The sequence below is a fragment of the Sapajus apella genome, unplaced genomic scaffold, assembly GCF_009761245.1.
Source record: "Sapajus apella isolate SASKATOON/1434 unplaced genomic scaffold, GSC_monkey_1.0 scaffold81, whole genome shotgun sequence".
Lineage (NCBI taxonomy): Eukaryota > Metazoa > Chordata > Mammalia > Primates > Cebidae > Sapajus > Sapajus apella.
The window spans coordinates 1,102,246-1,120,953 of record NW_022437021.1 but is presented as its reverse complement, the minus strand read 5'-3'; the positions used below and the strand labels follow the sequence as shown (position 1 = coordinate 1,120,953).

General features: G+C 39.6%; 1 protein-coding gene across 4 annotated transcripts in view; it reads right to left on the bottom strand.

Annotated features, from left to right (window-relative positions):
* The window catches only part of SLC25A13 (solute carrier family 25 member 13), a 201,796-nt gene that overhangs the window by 69,220 nt on the left and 113,868 nt on the right, over positions 1-18,708 (bottom strand). For 2 of the 4 annotated variants that reach the window (XM_032252885.1, XM_032252887.1), the window contains 6 exons: positions 13,575-13,721; positions 11,651-11,789; positions 10,813-10,906; positions 10,509-10,593; positions 6,809-6,896; positions 6,157-6,315 (listed from right to left, as the gene is read on the bottom strand). In XM_032252885.1, coding sequence (XP_032108776.1) covers positions 6,157-6,315; positions 6,809-6,896; positions 10,509-10,593; positions 10,813-10,906; positions 11,651-11,789; positions 13,575-13,721 — 712 coding nt within the window. The remainder of the gene's footprint in view (positions 1-6,156; positions 6,316-6,808; positions 6,897-10,508; positions 10,594-10,812; positions 10,907-11,650; positions 11,790-13,574; positions 13,722-18,708) is intronic. The other 2 variants (XM_032252886.1, XM_032252888.1) reach the window with 1 other exon arrangement.

Below are 18,708 nucleotides of genomic sequence, written 5' to 3'. Positions count from 1 at the left end.
TATAACCCAGTGAACCAGTGAGAGCAGGAATATACTGGGAAGGAGGCGCAGGGTCAGGAGCAGGCTGGAAGCCAGGCTGAGCGGCCACTGTAACCTGGAGTGGCCATGGTGCCAAAGGACCATGCTGGGCAATGTTAGCAGGGCCACAGAGGTGGAGGGGCCACTACCAAGGAAGAAACTTGGTAACTAAGGCAGGAGTTACCATATCTGCCTCAGCATAGAACTGAGACAGGAGCCAGCCCAGCCCAGAGAAATATAGCTGAAAGCATATAACACAGGGTAGAAGGTATTCAAGGCAGAGACGAGCAGTAAACTTTGGTAGGAAAAATTAATCCAGAAGACACCCCTATTCCTATAGCTGAAGCCACAGCCAGCATACTGTTGTGTTATCTAGTTTCCACCTGGTAGCAATGCCTCCGTTGTCAAATTCTTACCCTTCTGACCTCACTATTGAAACCAGAACACTTGCCCCCATCTTCCCTGAGAACCCACTTTGCTTTCAACATCAGATTAACCTTCATTCTGCAGCTATCAGCACTCTGTGTGCCCTGCCTTACAGCCTTTATTCCTGCTCTTGTTGCCATGCCCTTCTCTCTTCACTTGCTCAAACATTCTTTCCTCCCTCCTCCTCCTGCCATTTGTCTGTCTGCTTTTGACTCATATTGCCCCTGGGCATGAAGCATTTCCACCTTCCTAACTACACTATCCCCTTTCAAAGCCCTCATTTCAACTCAGTTCTGCACAGGTTCTTTGGGCTGCCACCCCAAGGTGGCCGTACAGTGGAGCTGGGGAATTATCGAGGGACAAAGGCAGAAATGAAGATTTAAATGCCACTTTATCCAGGTTAAATGTTTTACACTCAAAATTTCAAGCACTGTTATCTTAGCTATGGTTCAGGATGCCTTTGGGAGACAAAGTGTTAAAACGTAAAATGAGTGATTCTGATTATGCTCTAGAAAAAATCAGTTCCTCAACTCCTCTATTCTGGGGCTTTCTAGAAGAGAACAGCATTGGGGAAAATGATCAGATACTCCTTCAGTTTTTCACCATAGTACATGAGAACTTTGAGGATCCTGGTTATCTTTTCTTCCGTCTAAACTATTTCCCTCCTGCTGAGGTTTAATCTATCTCCCTTGTTTTAGTCTCAGCCACAGTCGCTGGTTATATATTATCATTCTTGAGGTGTGGAACTAATTCATTCATTAACCTTCTCTTCTCTAGGATATCTATACATCCATCTTTTTGTCATCTTTTCCAGTCTTCTAAGGTCATCAATTGTTACTGTAGCACTCTTAAGCCTCTAAGAAAGAACACTCTCACCCACCTTAGATCCCGTGGTCACCTTAGTCTCAGATTACAATGCCCTGTGCTCACTGCAGTTGGCTCACTATAGATTTCTGGAGACTGGATAACCCAGCACATGATCTGTTTAAGTCTTCTGCTCATTCTTATGTGGCTTCCTATAACCAAATACATGTCTTCTGATCTTTTTACAGCTTGGTGCTCTAAATGAAAATGTGCAGAAATTGGCCAAGAAAATAAGACTCCAACCTATCCATTTTGCAATCATTAAAAGTTCTGGTAGACATGGATGGACATGAGTGCGGTTCACAGATTAACTGTGGTTTGTTCCAAGATGCATGTGTTCTTAAGTAATGCAAAAACAGTCATGGAAATTTCAATCATTTTATTTTGATGCCAGAATTCTACAGTTTATTTTTATCCACATGAATTATGCAAGAAGGAAGAGTCTCACCGTGAATCTAAAGAATTTGGATATTCCCTTTTATAGTACCGTCAACGATAGGAGACCTGGCTTAAACTAGCTGCCTGCCAAAACTTCCCTCTCCAATACAAAATACAAACCTATCAATAACTTCCTGAGATATCACCACAACATCCTCTAGATGTCACCTTGAGAACATTCCAGGATGGAAGATGACTGCTTTGCACTACACAGACAACTTGAAATAGAAATATTTACAACTTTGCAAGCTTGGATCAATGGGCTGATTAAAAAATGCTTTTTGCCCATTTCCTCAAAGGTTAAGCACTGCTCCAAATTAAGCTTAATTCATAAAATGATCTAATTACTCTTTCTGGAAGATTTTCTTTAGGGCTTCTCCCATCAACAGAAACAAAAATCTTCCTCTTAAGAAGTATTTCTGATGGACCCTGATTTCTCTTTTTGTTTTTTTAAATTGAGACAGAGTTTCACTATTATCTCCCAGGATGGAGTGCGGTGGCACAATCTCGGCTCACTGCAACCTCTGCTTGCTGGGTTCAAGCGATTCTCCTGCCTCAGCCTGTAGCTGGGATTATAGGCACCTGCCCATGCCCGGCTAATTTTTGCAGTTTTAGTAGAGATGAGGTTTGGCCATGTTGGCCAGGCTGGTCTCGAACTCCTGACCTCAGGTGATCCGCCTGCCTCGGCTTCCCAAAGTGCCGGGATTACAGGTGTGAGCCAGTGCACTCGGCCCTGATTTCTCTTAAGATATTTTCTTTCCCCTAAGATTCTCCCAAAACATTTTCCAATGTCTAAGGCTGCTCATCTCATTACCTGAAGCATCTGAGGGAGAAGACTGCAACAAAGTTTAAAAGCAGAAATTAGTTATTCCTCGAACATTAAGAACATTTAATTATGGCTGATTACCCAATCAATTGTTTTTCTTTAATATGCCAAATCTATAGCAGGCCAATGACTGACTCATTTGGTCATGCCGGTCATTCAAACCCAATGAGCTGCCAGGTAATTCATTAAGGATTTCAAATACCTGAGCACATTAAATCACTCTGAAGACTGGGGAGGAAACAGAAAGAATTTTACAAGTGACTTCAGGAAGACCTGGATTATCTCAGGTGTGACTTCCCTTAATATAAGACAGGCTTAGCCTGGGGGTTGGATTTTCAGAAATTACAAAAAAAAAAAAAAAAAAGACTAGAAAAATTCCCCATTTTCTATGAAAAAAGTAGTTTGCATTGCAGAGAAGCTTTACAGGGCCAGACTTTTTCAGCAACTAAAATTTACACAAAAATAGGAGATAGGCTCCTGGAAATAAAGAAATGGAGTTATACCAATACATGGAGAGCAGGAATTAACCAACTCACAATATTACCTCTCATGACTCTCTGAGGCAGATTTCTGTTGAAGAGTACTGCTAGATATCCCTACAGCTTTGGTATCAGCCTCCTTGGGACTATGGGGCAGTGATTCAAATGTGCTCTCTGATAACTACTAAGCAACTTCTGCAACTGTGTTCTGATGCGGACAGCTGCCAGGGAGGCAAAGAATAAAACAATTTGCCATGGAGCACTACAAGAGTTCTTTAAAAATAACCTTCATTCTAGCTCCACAGGGAAGGGCTTTCAAATATAAAAACAGCTTCTGATGTTCTTGTTATAAGAAAAAGAGATATTTATTAGCCTTATAATAAGATCACATGCTACAAAAATACCTTAGAGACGAGTTGCCAACTTTTTTAGGAAGTATACACAAAGGTAGTTTTAAAATAAGAGAGTGATCTTACAAATGCAACATTCCCAAATTGTCCCATTCAGAAAATATGCGCAATTACATGGGCCTTGATAGAGATAAATTACATGTTAAGCAAAATTCTGGAATATTAAAAAATATGCTCAATATTGGAAAACATGTTTAGAAATTAAAGATGTACTCTGATACCTTCTCAAATATTGCTGGGTGAAAGCATTAACAGCAGCAATACTATATTTTCCTAATTTAAACTTAACAGTTATCCCCTGGAATAAAATAACTTTAAAATAAAATTACATTTTATGAGAAATGTACAAAGAATCACACATAGGTATTTCATAATTTGACTTTGTACACAAAGGTGATAATACTGAGTCTCAGAAATATGTCAAGTCTTCTTTACTTATGTTGTAATTTTTTAGATTAACAATAATCATTTCCCATGAGTTACCTATATTATCATCTGATCTCTCTCTTCCCCATAAAGCACTTACAAATATGCAGTTATATATAATTATTAATTATTGATGATCTACAAGAAACTAGAGAGAACTGATCCCTGGCCAATCAAGAATAGGAATAAGTCATTTCCATGGCAAAGTTTTATATCATTATTATGTTTAACTTGAACTGTCAGTCATCCCTTTGCTCTCAAGATGATCCAAATTACAGAATGGGACTAAACAAAAATTTTACAGTAAATCTTTTGTTTTAAAATTGTTTACTAGAAAAGATATCAGGAAGAAATGAACACAAGTAACTCCTAGAACTAATCTTATATTCATACTCTACTTGTCATCCTGACAGACAATTCTGTCTCTTGCCCTTAGGGTTGGGGCACCCAAAGATAAATGGCCATTTCTAAACCAGGAAAAGTGTGAAGAGCTGCCACCTGGGTGTTTACAGTGAGCCTCTGTCTGTATCTAATACACTGACTTACTACTTCTTCCCTGAGACATTAAAAGCAGTCACTCCCATCTTACAGATACAAGAACTGAAAGGGCAAGAGTAGAAGCCTCTTTTCAAAGCCCATATTAGCTCAGCACTCAGTACTCAGGCACACTTCTAGCTGCCAACTGTAGAAGCTGCAAAAAGAAAATACAGATATAACCAAAAACCAGGCCTCCTAGATATGGTCAAAGATCATGAAAAAAGGGACTCAAAATAAAAAAACAAATCAACTTAAGCAAATTAAAGACACTCAGCAGTGTTGGGAAGGGTTCTTACAATTCGAAAGTCACCCTTGGCATTTAATCTAATACCAAGAAAAGCTCATAAAAGTAGTTTATGAAGCAATGCTCAGATGTCTGTCCAGACTTAAGGCTCAGAGATTTCCCTCCCAAAACCACCCATATGGACAGGTAAGGGGGTCAATTTTGCCTGAATCACTGCAAAGTAGGAACTGTGACATTAACCTTGTACTACTTGGAAGCCATTTCATTTGCAAAGTTGTTGTCATCAGGGAAGAAAAGTATTTCAAATGGAAGGCAGTGACCCTGAAAGGGTCATCATCAATCACCTGAGGTCAAAGACCTTCCAAATTGTAAGAAGAGGCAGGGGATAAGAAAAAGAGGGCAGAGCAAAGATCAAAAGGCCTTTGATGGGGGCTATACACCTACACAATAGGACCTGCAAAATGGAACTTCTCTGGAGTTTGAAACTTTCTGGCTTCTAAGATGAGAGGTTTCAAGAAAGGTTTATCTTTTTTGTTTTTTTAACTTGGGTGATTAATTTGAAGACTAGAGTCAGCAGATGGCAGAAGAGGCCCAGAGGCACGGGTTTCCACGTCTGCTAGTTTCACCGTCCCCCTTGGTAGAGTACTAAATACTATTTTTTTTCTTCTAGAGAGAGCACCAGTAGGGGAGAGGAGGGAAGACTGCCAGCTTTGCAGTTGCCAAATTATAAAGCAGCTGAGCTTGAACTGCCTTGTAATACTGCATTTTAACTGATGCGGAAACACATTTTCCTTCTTGTAGAAGGCAATCACCAAAAGAAGAGTTGAGAGGTCTCCTTCAGCCAAAGCCAGCAGAAAAGCAGTCAGGGTCTGTGGGACCCTTTCCATCAGTGATGACATACTCTCTGCTACTACTTCCATTGCTTATTGAACCTTAGGTGGTTAAAGGAAAAGGTGGAGATAGAGGATTACCTGGCTAGAGGGGTGTATGAATCAACTCCATTGGGTTGAGAGTCAGATGAAAAGGGGCAGCTTTAAAATCAGAACGAAGCAGTAAAAGAGCTCTACTGAAGCCTTGGTTACCTGCTTGACAGACTTTTTTATGGTATATTCCAGGAAAATCATGAATCCTGAGTAAGCTTTGTCCTGGCCCCAGGATGCCTTTCCCTATTAACTGAAGAGTAGAGTACTTCAAGGATACAAACAATATGACCCTTTCGAAAACTCACAGAAGATGCTTATAAAAATAATTTATTATTTTAAAGAAATAAAACATACAACAGAGCAATAAAATAAATTTCAGATTATAGGCTGTTTTGATTAGCCAAGCCCTAGATGCCTCCATCCTACTCCCATTAGCATGGATAACTGAGAATCTGCTGTATTTCCATTTTAATCCTGTCTCCCTAATTCACGTCAGGCACTGAGATGAGAAAGCAAACCTTCGAACATTATTTTACCTTACAGGTAGTGAGTGCTTGGCACTAACCTCTGTACAGTCCAAAGAAGCCTTCATAGCGTAGCACTTTCTTAAAGCAGTCAAAGCTGTTTTTATACATGAGTTCTCCCACAAAAGAGCCAGTTGATCGTTGGTTCTGCATTCGAGTTTTTACAAGATCGATAGGATACACAGCAGTGGCTCCAACAGCTAAAATTAAACAATATCAATATCTCAGAAGGAAGTAAGGTAGGTCAGAAGAAAGGAGAAGGTGCTTAAAGTCAAGGAAAAGACTGAGAAAAGAAATGTGTTTTGAATTTCAAATATGGATTTTAAAACAGTACTACCCTTCTTATAACTTTAATAAGCAATTGTGGATTTTCATTCAAGTATCTCCTAATAAAAGGATGTCACAGACATTTTAACTTAAGGCACACTGCCACAGCCCAGCCTCATTACTAACCTGTCATTGGAAGGCCTGGTCTGCAGATACGAGAAAAATGCCACTTGTAAGTCCCTGATCACATGCAGGTTTGGGAAAAAGAGTTTCCTTTTGCTCTTGCCCTAACTCATAGGTAGAGACTGATAACTGGTATTGGGAAGACTAGAGAAGGCTTTGTCCTTTAACATTTCAAGATAGAAAATCAGAGAAAAGATAATAGAAATAATAAAAGTGAAAATTTTGCTCTCATTCATGACTAACCTCCAGCAACAGAACCCAGACCAAACCTGTACGCCGACTCTGCAACTTGTAAAAGAACTGGTCTAGCTGAATCACCGGAGGCCTTCTGCTTCGCATGCACAGGAATCAGAGAGCAGGAAAACAGGTGATAAAAAAGAAGATAAAACAAAAAGGAGCATACATTAATTTTAAACGTTACTCACTGGGTTCTAAACCCATGATACAACTAAAATGTCAAAGAAAAAAGTAGTAATGGATTTCATAAGTTCTTATTAATAAAAAGAGTTTAGTGCTATTAATGTTTAAAATCAAATTTCAACATAATCAAAACCATCCTTTGCCAAAAATGATCTTATGAGCCTATTTTCAAATTCTCATCTTAAAAAAAATAAAGCACATTTAAAAACATCAATGAGGTCAGGCACAGTGGCTCACACCTATAATCCCAGCACTTTGGGAGGCCAAGGTAGGTAGATCACTTTGAGCCTAGGAGTTCAAGACCAGCCTGAAACAAAGGCTAAAAGAGCATGGTAGGTAGATAGATATTTGTTATATGATTCTCTTTACCTATTTAAGTGTTTGAAATATTTCCTGGTAATTTTTTAAGAAACACTTTTTAAGACTATGTGCAAAATGATGTCTTTTTTTAATTAAAAGTGCTTGTAAAGGGCCAGGTGCAGTGGATCATGCCTGTGATCCCAGCACTTTGGGAGGCTGAGGCAGGCAGATCATGAGGTCAGGAAAGCGAGACCATCCTGGCTAACATGGTGAAACCCTGTCTCTACTAAAAATACAAAAAATTAGCTGGGTGTGGTGGCACATGCCTATAGTCCCAGCTACATGGGAGCCTGAGGCAGGAGAATCACATGAACCCGGGAGGTGGAGTTTGCGGTGAACTGAGATCGCACCACTGCACTCCAGCCTAGGTGACAGAGCAAGACTCTGTCTCAAAAAAAAAAGTGCTTGTAAGATGTTGTAAGATGTGTAAATATATATGCATATAAAATTAATACTAACATTCTGTCTCCCTACCACCCAGAAATACTCAAAACAGTTACAGTAGCTAAAATGTGGTGGCTGTATTACAATTAATTGCTACTTTTTCTTTTTTTGTCCAGCTTTTCTAAATTCATACTTCAGGTCAGTCAGTCATTGTTTTTCTGTTCTTTTGACCTATTATCCTTACAGGGTTTTTGATGCCAGAACATTTCAGAGTGCTACACTTCTCTGTCTGCACAAATAAAACGGTAATTTTATGTCACAGAGAGCTGTCAAATGAGGGTGACATATAGTCAGTGCTTAATAAATACCTGTTGAATGAATAAATACATTCAATAAAATTTGTTTTTCAGAAGTCATGATAATTAAAATCAGTGAACAATGAAAATAATCACCAACCCCAGCTATCAACCCACTGAATTTTAGTTGCTGTCAATGTAACACAATTCTAATACAATGAGATCATTTGGAATCTCCTTCAAAGTCACTTAACTGAAAATAGCTTTACATAGAAATGTGCCTCTTTAAGATACAAAATATTTCTTCTGCAAATTCTATGAGTTGTTTCCAACTCTAGCCCTATATAGATGGAAATCAATAGTATCTTCATTTTGACAGACACATTCAAAAGAGAAACAATATTTTATTTACAGGGATATAAATATGTAATACTTAGAAATGTTCTGGCATCAAAATAATGAGTGAAATTAATCTGAAAATAATAGGGGGAGGGGAGGAGGGACCTACCACCACCACGAATTCCTCTCCTAAAAGACAAATGAAATCCTAGACTTTTATTTAAATTCCAAAGCCAGAACTGTAGCATGTTCTTGAAATAAGCCAAAACTCTACTCCTTCACCCCTCTGTCCAGAATAAATGCTACAAGTGCTGCACAGGGCTGGAAGAGGCAGCACTGTACCCACAAGTGGATGACCTCCCTTGCCTGAATTTGTTGGGCCCACTAGGGTTCATGCAGCAAAAAGCCTATTCCGGGTAAGGCCATTGTGAATTGCTCTAAACCTCTAAGCAGCAGCCAATCATTTCCTGCTGTAAATCTCATCAATCTAGTCTAACCCTTTCATGGCCAGTATCAACAAGCACCCATCATAAACTCTCAAAAGCTGCAAAGAGCATAAAGGAAAAATTGTGGGAAGCCGCTGCCAGCTGGAAAGAGGAATCTAAAAAAAAAGTCTCTGCTTCTTTTAATCCCCAAATTTCTACAATAGCTGGTGGCATACAGACGAAGAGATAATCATCTCCTAAGCAGTGTTAAAAATCAAAGGGAAGGGAGAGCAGTGTTGCTTCCACCTCTGCACGTGATTACACAGTTCTTTCTCCCGCACTCAGAGAAATCGGCTTCCTCTTTTAACCAAGGCCAGCTGGTTTTCCAGAGGTGCTCGTTAGCATTTACTGAGCACACACCCACTACTTTGACTTACATGCTACACACAAAACTCACCGCTGCATTTGGGTGGGAAAGAGCTAAAAGGAAGGGGCCCTGGCTCAAGGCCTGACAGTCCTAAAAGTGTAGCCCGCATCAACCCATTGTGGTCACACTGGCGTCTCTGCACAAACCCAGAGCTCCACGCCAGAAACTGTTAAGTCTCACAGGATTCAGAGATGGCTCTGTCTAAAAGGAGGTATTTTTCTAAAAACTACACTCGCCTGTGAGTGGATTTATTTTACAAACACCACGTAAGCACAACACATGCTATGAAGGGTTTTCTTCTCTAATCCTGATCTACAGAAAGCTGGGCAAGAGTTAAAAAAGAAGGTCCCATGTCTTAAGTTTCTGACTCCCACAACTTCAAGAGATTGGTTTCTGTTAACCAAAAAATAAAATTTAGCATTCCTAAAATTGTTTCCACATAACTTATGAATCCTTTCACAGAGGAAAATATGTCTGAAAGCCTTTAAACTATAACTCCAGACTAAACAAAATTATCTCATTTTGATATTCAGAAAAACGGAAGGCATGGCAGTTAGACGATGCGCTGATGAAGGGCTGCTCTGCAGAGCGGAGCAAAGACAGCTTTCCTTTAGCAACGCGCAGCTACCGACAGGCACAGTGACACCAACACGGGATTCCTTCGCTACATCTGTCAACATGAGACTTCAAGAAGGAAGGAGAAAGGACCTCCTCCATGTTTTTGGAGCAGGCTTCCGGTACAGTTAGGAAGTCACCCCACCTTAGCAAAAAATTAGCAAATGCCAAATACCTGTTCATACACCATTTTTTTTGTTTGTTTTGTTTTGGAGACAGAGCCTGTCGCCCGGGCTTGAGTGCAGTGGGACGATCTCGGCTCACTGAAACATCCGACCCCCAGGTTCACGTGATTCTGCCTCAGCTTCCAGAGTAGCTGGGACTACAGGCGCCTGTCACCATGCCCAGCTATTTTTTTTTATTTTTATTTTATTTTTAGTAGAGACAGGGTTTCACTATCTTGGCCAGGATGGTCTTAAACTCCTGACCTCATGATCCACCTGCCTCGGCCTCCCAAAGTGCTGGGATTACAGGTGTGAGCCACTGTGCCCATCTCTCATCACACCATTTCTAAGCAATTTCTCTTCACAGCCTTTAAAATTTGTCTAGATTTTTGGCACAAAACAGAAAAATGGTTAAGTCAGATACCAATGCCACAAAGGCAATGGCAAGTGGAATGGGGTTGGGGCATCCTGCCAGGGAAACACTGGAATGCAAGTTTGCTCCTCTTTGCTCACCTGCCTCTGGGCCTCAGCCAAGTTAAAGGGCAGAGTTCCCTCTTCCAGAGGAGCAATCCGTTCAATGTCTGCTAAGGTCATACGTCTGTAGGGGAAAAATAAACAGAAGCAACAAAAATACCAACTTATTACAATTTACATGATAGAATTTTAAAATGTTCCTTTTTTCATTTCCCGTATTTCAGCATGGCCTTTGATTTGGCTTCTTTTTCTCCTGAATGCTGCCCTCCTCCTACCCCCACTGCCTAACCTCCTTTTATTAAGCTAATTCAAAAAAAAAAAAAAAAAAAAAAAGCCAACTTACCCCCTTGGCTCATATAAATCTGCTAACTGAAACAAGATGTCAACTTCCATGGGTGTAACCTGACCAAATTTCTGAGCTGCCAGAACAAACTCCTCTGTATGGAAGAAAAGTTAAAAGGGAAAGATTCAAGAAGAAATAGCCACTGAATTCAGCATTAACTCAAAACACTGGAATGAGTGAACTTCACAAAACTTTATTATTATCAGTTGTAGAATTCAAGTCGATCCAAATAGGGTAAGAATTTTGCAGTTCTTGCATTCATTTGGAAAGGGTATGCAGAATATGTTCTTGAACATATAGTTTAGAAGCTTGGTGTCATCCGATGATGTTCATACTGCCAGTCAGGAAACTAAGGAATCATATATGAAACTTCATGTGCATAGTTCCCAGGAGGTTATATTAATGAAGCTATGGAATTCCTAAGGGAATTCTGTTGTTGTTTTTTCAAATCCCATTAAAATGCTGATAATATCCTGTTTCAATCCTACAGATCAACTTACACTGTCACCAATACAACTTTGTGGAATTCCTCATGTATATCTGAAGGCTTCCTTAGAGGTTGCCAATTTAGCTCCAGTTCTAGCAAGATTTGAAAATATTTAAGAAACTTTACATGTTTTCCTTATTCAAAGGCTCTCTTCAGTTTACTTAAAACGTGGTGAAGATTGTTTTGTTTGCTTTTGTTTGATCAAAGGATGAAAAACACACGTTACCATATGGTTTATATGTGTCAAGGAGATAGAAAAATCTATAACAAAAAGTACTCACTGCCTTCTTCACCCTGATAATAATACACCACAATACTAGCAGGCAAGAATTCAGATATATTCTCACTCACCCTTAGTCACCTCAACATCTTTCCTGTTACCAGCCAGAGTGCTGTAGATCTTTCTAATGAGTTCCATGTTGTTAAGGAGCGAATTAAATCCATTAAAATAGGAGAAACTAACTTGACGGGATGTGGTACCTCCAGCAGCCTCAAATAAATTGAAAACAAGAGAGAGAAGAAAAATATACAAAAGATTTATAGATGATTCAGAAGTACATACATCTAATACTAGTTTGAAAGTAATCAAGAATGCATGTATAAGAAGAAATGACTACAAGTATTTTCCTTCTGCATTTTAAAAAAAAAGCTATAAATGATTTTTAGAAGCAACTGCAACTAATCATGACCAGCACTTGGACTCTCCATACACAACTCCTAGAAAACTAAATAAATACATGTGTAGGATTATAACAGGACCAGTAGTAATTTGGAGTTCAAATTTCAATTGGAAATGTTTTATAAGTTGGTTTATTTCATCTAATGAGCAAATCTTAAAGGCTCAAATATGCAAAACTATAATGTACATGTGTGTGCTTATGCATGCAAAACCGTATTATATCAATGCAAACATAGTATGAAAAGTGGTCAATCTAACATTAATATCAAGATTTGTCAAGTTACTTATAACCGGCAATAAATAACCATTTAGGTACAGACTTTACATTGGTAAGATTTCTAGCAAACAAGCATGTTATGGCAAAATTATGAGATGCCATATGCTTTCATGGGAATTAAGTCTAGTAAAAATTCTGATAATCAGAATTGTTAAGAAACCATATTTCTTCACAGGGGACAAGGGAAACAGACAGAATGCCCATTATGAATGGGACTTCAGTTTGGAGTTTCAAATTCTATCCTTCCCTAACAAGGCAAAATATTTTTATTAGGAAAGCACTTCTTTATAAGGTAACAACCACATAAATCTTCACATAGTAATCATCTAAAATGGCTGACACGTAAGTTTAGAATGGAGTAGAGAAGGGGACGCCCAAGAAAAGGAGTTAGATTAACACAGTGCCAGAATGGAAAAGGCCTTGTCAGAATGCCATGTCTCCAGAACTAAGCACCCAGGGGAAGAAAGGAAACTGAAAGGTTACTCTGAGTTCCTGTCTACGGTAAGCATTGTAGGAAACCCAGATGATGGTGAAAACAGTATTCTCCCTGGGATTAACAAAAGAAGAGTTACCAGTGGGTACTAGTCCTAAAACTGAGTGATTACCAAAATCACGCAGAAGCTTTACAAATTAGATTCCAAGACCTCACCGCCTGTAGATGGTGTATGATAGGCCTAGAAGAGATCTCAGAATCTGTATTTCTAATAATTATCGGTGGTGATTCTGGTGCTCCATGAGCAGGGCTTAAGAACCACCACCACAGAATGTTGCGGGACATCCCCAGGGTCCATGAGGGAAGGACAGCAGCTGACACCAAGCGAAGGGAGGCCCCATGAAACACAACTGCAGGGCTCTGCTGTCACATGTGCCCCTGTGGCCTCAACAGATGCAGGGTGAAAGGGAATCTAAGGTGTGGAGTTTATGTTGTGCTGACTACTAACAAAGGATTTGTGTGTGTACTCCCTTTTTCGGTGGTGGTGTTTTTTTGCCTTAGAGCATCACAAGATTGGCAAAAATCAGCACTTAATATACCTCAAAATCTAAAGCAAAATTAACATAAGATCACAAATTTGTTTTTCCTTTTATCTTTAACCACTTAATATAGTTCTCAAAGATATTCATACTACCCAGACAACAAATTAACTTACCCGCTAAAACTAGCCAAAACACACTCTTTGTTTGAGTTTAGTAAAGTGTGTGATCACATTAAAATGTTAGTGTTTGAAACAGAAAAAAACACTACATAACTTATAAGACTTGTTTTTATGATTCCTTATTTGCTGAGTTAAACCACTTCATTAGGGCAAGTTATGACTTACAGCTACTAGACATTCTTCTACAAAAGGAGTCAAGACATGGGGGCGGATGGTGACCATGATATCTCGGAAGTCGATGGCTGTGACTCTCCCAGTCCTAGCACTGTCCCGTTGCACAAAGGCTTGTTTTGCATGCTCTAATTGTATTTCCTACAAATAAGGAAAGTAAAATACTTAATTTATGCTTCTCATTTAATAATTACTACAAATGACTGCTCATTTTAAAATCAGACTGAAGAAAGATTACATCTTGATCTAACAAACCCCCACCTGCCTGTTTAATAGCACCGCCAAGCTACCGTCTCCTTCCAAGGGAGAGAAGTTTGTTCAGACCAATGAACACGTCTTGAGAAAGTGTACTCCACCTTGTTCTGAAGCCCATGAACACAAAGAAAATGAAAACTGGAATGAAGTTTGCTAGGTTCAAAGACCTGGCCAAACCCAGCTTAGGTGATGCAGATGATCAAAGGAAAAACACTACCAGGGACATTAACTTCTCTCCAAGGAAAAGAGAAAAATTTTTAACCACAACCTGGTACACAAACACATGATGTAACGATAGATAGAAAAGAGCGGTGATTCCTCTCTGCCATTTCTTTATCACAGGGCTTCCCAGCGTTGGCACTATTGGCATTTTGGAAAGGTAAGTCTTTATTATGGGAGGGCTGTCCTTCTGTGTACCCCTATTCTCTTCACACTAGATGTAAGTATCCCCTCCCTTTCAAGGTCATAACAATTAAAAATGTCTCTAGATAGAGCCATAAGTCTTGGTTAAGGACTACTGCTCCAGGTAGTTGGATGGTATGTGGATCAGAGGAGGTAAAACCCATGGTGGTATCACTGCATATGTTTAGTTAAAATGATCTAAATACAGAAAGTCCAATCACAGATCTCTGTTGCTATTCCCAGGGGATAAGTGTGTACACAAAAGAAGTCACAGTCTCCCATCAAAACTCTTGTGCACCATATGGGAGAAGCATCCCTCCTGCAGACAGCCATTTTACTATCTTCCTTGCAGTACTCTGCCCATTTCCCAAATGGGCCTTTGGAGTGACAGCTAACTTCTATGCAATTAAAAAGTAACATCGGCCAGACAGTGGTTCATGTCTGTAATCCCAACACTTGGAGAGGCTGAGGCAAATGGATCACTTGATTCCAGGGGCAACCCCAAACTACCATGTGCCCAGCCTGGGCCACATGGCGAAACCCTGTCTCTACAAAAAAACAAAAAAGTAGCCAGGCATGGTGGTGCGTGCTGTAGTCCCAGCTACTTGAGAGACTGAGGCAGGAGGATCACTTGAGCCTGGGAGGAAGAGGTTGCAGCGAGCAGAGATCATGCCACTGCACTCCAGCCTGGACGATGGAGTGATACACTGTCTCGAGACAACAACAACAACAACAACAACAACAACAACAACAAAGAACACCAGTAGGCTCTCAGAAACTTCAAACTATTTGAAAAAAATGGAGGCTCTTTAGATGACATTAAGAAATTTTTAAACTCTGGTGAGATAATGATATCATATTTATTCAAGTTGTGTAAAAAATAATTGTCCTCATGAATTTGTGCAAACTAAAGTGTAAGGGAAGTGACATGAGTCTGATACTACTTTAAAGTACTCTGTCTTCCTTTCCTTCCCCAGAAAGGCAGGAGATGAAAGAAGACATTCAATATTTACAATAACAAAAGCCAAATAACAGTTACATGATGGGTCATTATACTCTTCTCTCTACTTTTGAAGTTTGGAAATGTCCACATTAAAAAAATTTTAAAGTTAAGACATTTAATAGTAAGAATCAGAGTTCTTATTCTATTTAAAAGTATCTTCTTGTTTATAGCATCTGCCAGTTTCAATCCAGCCAGTCACAGCTAAAGCTCTCTTCTGGGATCCCAGTCTTTCTGGAGCCTCCACCGCTGGCTCCTTAAATGGGAAGCATCTGTCGGCCCTCTGTCCTCACATCTTCTCACTCTACTCTCCGAGGCAAAGTGCTCACTCCCTTAAGGTCTCATGGATTTCTTATAAGCTAAGGCTTAACTCCTGTATCCAAGTCTCACTCCTTTCTGCTGGACAGAATTTCTGTTTAAAGAATATATCCACATGGGTATCTTGTAAAGGCCATAAAATGACACATAACTAACCCTGTATTATAGGTCCCCCAACTCAGTGCTCAAACCTGTTTTCTCTTCTATGTTCACAGCTTAATTTTCAGGGATCATTTCTATAGTTTGTTCACAGCTTAATTATTAGGCATGTAGTTTTATTGGCCGTCTCACCTAGAAAGCTGTCATTCTGAATTGTTCAAGCTTCCTTTCTCCCAGAGTAAACCAGTTACCAAATTCTGTCACTTAGGCCTTTGAAAGTTTGCCCAAATGCACCTTTTCCTTTTCGTTCCTGATGCTACTGGTTCAGCCTTTCCTTGGACCTCACAAATTATCATGATGGTTCTGACTATCAGTCTGGAGCTTGGGTTTGCAGTCTGGACCACTCTCTGGTCTACCATGTACACATCAAAAGTCACTTTTCAGAATTAAAGACCTAACCTCCCTCTCCCTCCAGAGAAATCTCCAATGATTGTTTATCATACAAATCATCTCTGAAGCAAGGCATACAAGCCCCTGGGGGAACTACTTTTAGCCTCATCTCCTACCACCCATGCCCACCCTTGCCAGACCTGCTACACCCCTGAGTTTTTGCACACATAGTTCCTTCCACCTAGTGTAGACTGCTGCCCCTCTATACAGCTCCTGTTCCTGCCATTTCCTTTAAGCTTAGCTCAAATGGTGCCACTTAGGCAAATACAACCAGGCCTTATAACTGGAAATAACTGATGTGCCTATGGTGGCCCCTTGTCTGAACATTAATTATAAGACTTGTCTTATTCGATCTTATATCATAATCAGTTATTCACTTTTCTGCCTTTACCCTACCTTACCAGAAAAAAGACAGTGTATCTTGTTAAAGTCTTATAAACATCTGTTCACATTTATACATGCGGCTCAGCAGAATGCTTTAGATATAGTAGGTGCTCAATAAATGACAGGCATTCTCATCAGTGAAAAGTATTTTGTAAACCAACTGAATGAACAAATCATGAGCTATTGAATAAAGCACTCTATACGAGTGCTTCCAATTCAGGAGGAAAGAAGAAACCAACTGTTAAACACCCTGTAGTGAAAAATGACCACAGTGTGTATTCAATTGAAAGTAAATGAAGTCTCCTATTGAGTTACCAGACCCATTGCTAAAGTTAGCCATAAGCCAAGATTACTCTCAACAATAGTAGAAGGTATGTTCAGCTATTTACCATTTTCCCTAGTTTATAAGTCAACATCTTAGGGATTCCTCAGACAATTATACCAAAAATGGCATCGCTTTCTCTGGCAACCCCATCTCCTTAGAAAGTGGGAAGTCAGAATGCTAAGACCAACCTGTCCAGAATTCCAGATTGGGAACAGGTGCCAAGGTGGGGGCTAGTGCTCACACAGCAGGACAGGGCGCATACCTGTTATGAGAACAGTGTCACAACACATCTCTGTACCTATGCTTCCATGATTAAACACCTAAGAGCAGGGACCCCTTAAGCTAGAATAAGAAAGCTCTTTTAAGCCTGATGATGGACAACTTGAGAATACATTTCCAACAGCTCTTATAGAGTGGAGGTGTTATAAGTTCCACAGAACAAAATGCTAGGTCTATGTCGTTCTCTAAATAGTAAGACAGAGTGAAAATAATACAGTTAGGTGGCTCCCCAACTTTAAAAGCAGTTTACTGAAGATGTGGGTTGCCTTCTGAAGACCATCTGTTTATGTCGTGACTGTTTCTTCTTCTGGGTGAAGAAATAAAACCATGACCTCAACCAATACGACAACCATACAATAGCACTTAGCGAGCATGTGTTATGCAGCAGACACTGCTGGAAAGCATTTTACGGAATTAATTCATGGAATGCTTACTGCAAGCCTATAAGGTAGGTACTGTTATTAACCTCACTATAGCAGTTGAGGAAATTAAAGTCTCACTGACAAGAAGCAGCAAAGCTGGAATTCAAACCTCAGCAGTTCTGTCCCAAGCCCCCAGCCCCCAGCCCCCAATCTACCCATGCTCCTAATACTTCACTTAACTGCATGGGTAGCCTCGGACAAGGCTACTGTCAGGAATTTGATTAAACGATGGATTTGACACTAAGGAATCTTAAGAGCTGTGAAAGATAAAAACTCCATTTGCTTTTAGGTAATTTAATGCTCTAGATTTTACTGTTGCCTATTTTCATGAAAAAATAATAAAATTCCTCAAAGTTTTCCAGTAAGGCAAAGGGCTTCTGTATACTCAGAGCATCAGGATTGTTTTATCAATAGTAGCAGAGACCAAGGAGGAGAGAAACCAAATCTAAAAGGCCCTCTCCTGGCCTCACTCACTTTTTGCTCTCTTTCCCACAGCCCTAAGAGACAAAGGAGGAGAAAATTAAATCAGGAGGCCAGTGGGAGCTAACAAATAGGTTACTCCATCAATATCAAAGAATTGTGTGGTCTTTGAAATAAATGACCAGGCTCACACTACTCATGACAGAATGACTTAAAATCGAAGCTCCTGGTTTACATCTCAAAAGCTATTTAATGAAAATCTAAATGTATACTATGGGTTGTCAAGAGACTGGCAGCTCCTAGATCTGAACCCAGAAGAGATAAAACTGAGACAGAGAGCTTTTCATATGCATGAATTATAGCATATACAAAATAATATTTATTTCTAAAATGAAGGGGATCAGAAGTACAAGAGTCATCTGTGTAGAGAACAACATGGGCAGTAATCATTATATTCATATATTTAAAGGTTAAAAGACTACCAAGTTTAAAAAAAAAAAAAAAAAAATATATATATATATATATATATATATTTGTTAGGCTGGCGGTCTATTTCTTTTGAAAAAATGGAGAGATGCTATAGGGGTCAGGGTTTATTTAGCACAGTACACAGAAGTCTTTAACCTATAGAACTATTCAGCAGTAAAATGGGCTATCTTGAAAAGTAGCAGGTTCCCTGACACTGGAAATACTTGTTCAACCACAGGCTGAGGAACACATGTCAAGAAGTTTACCTTATTTTTAATAGAGAAAGTTATGGAAGCAATACATTAT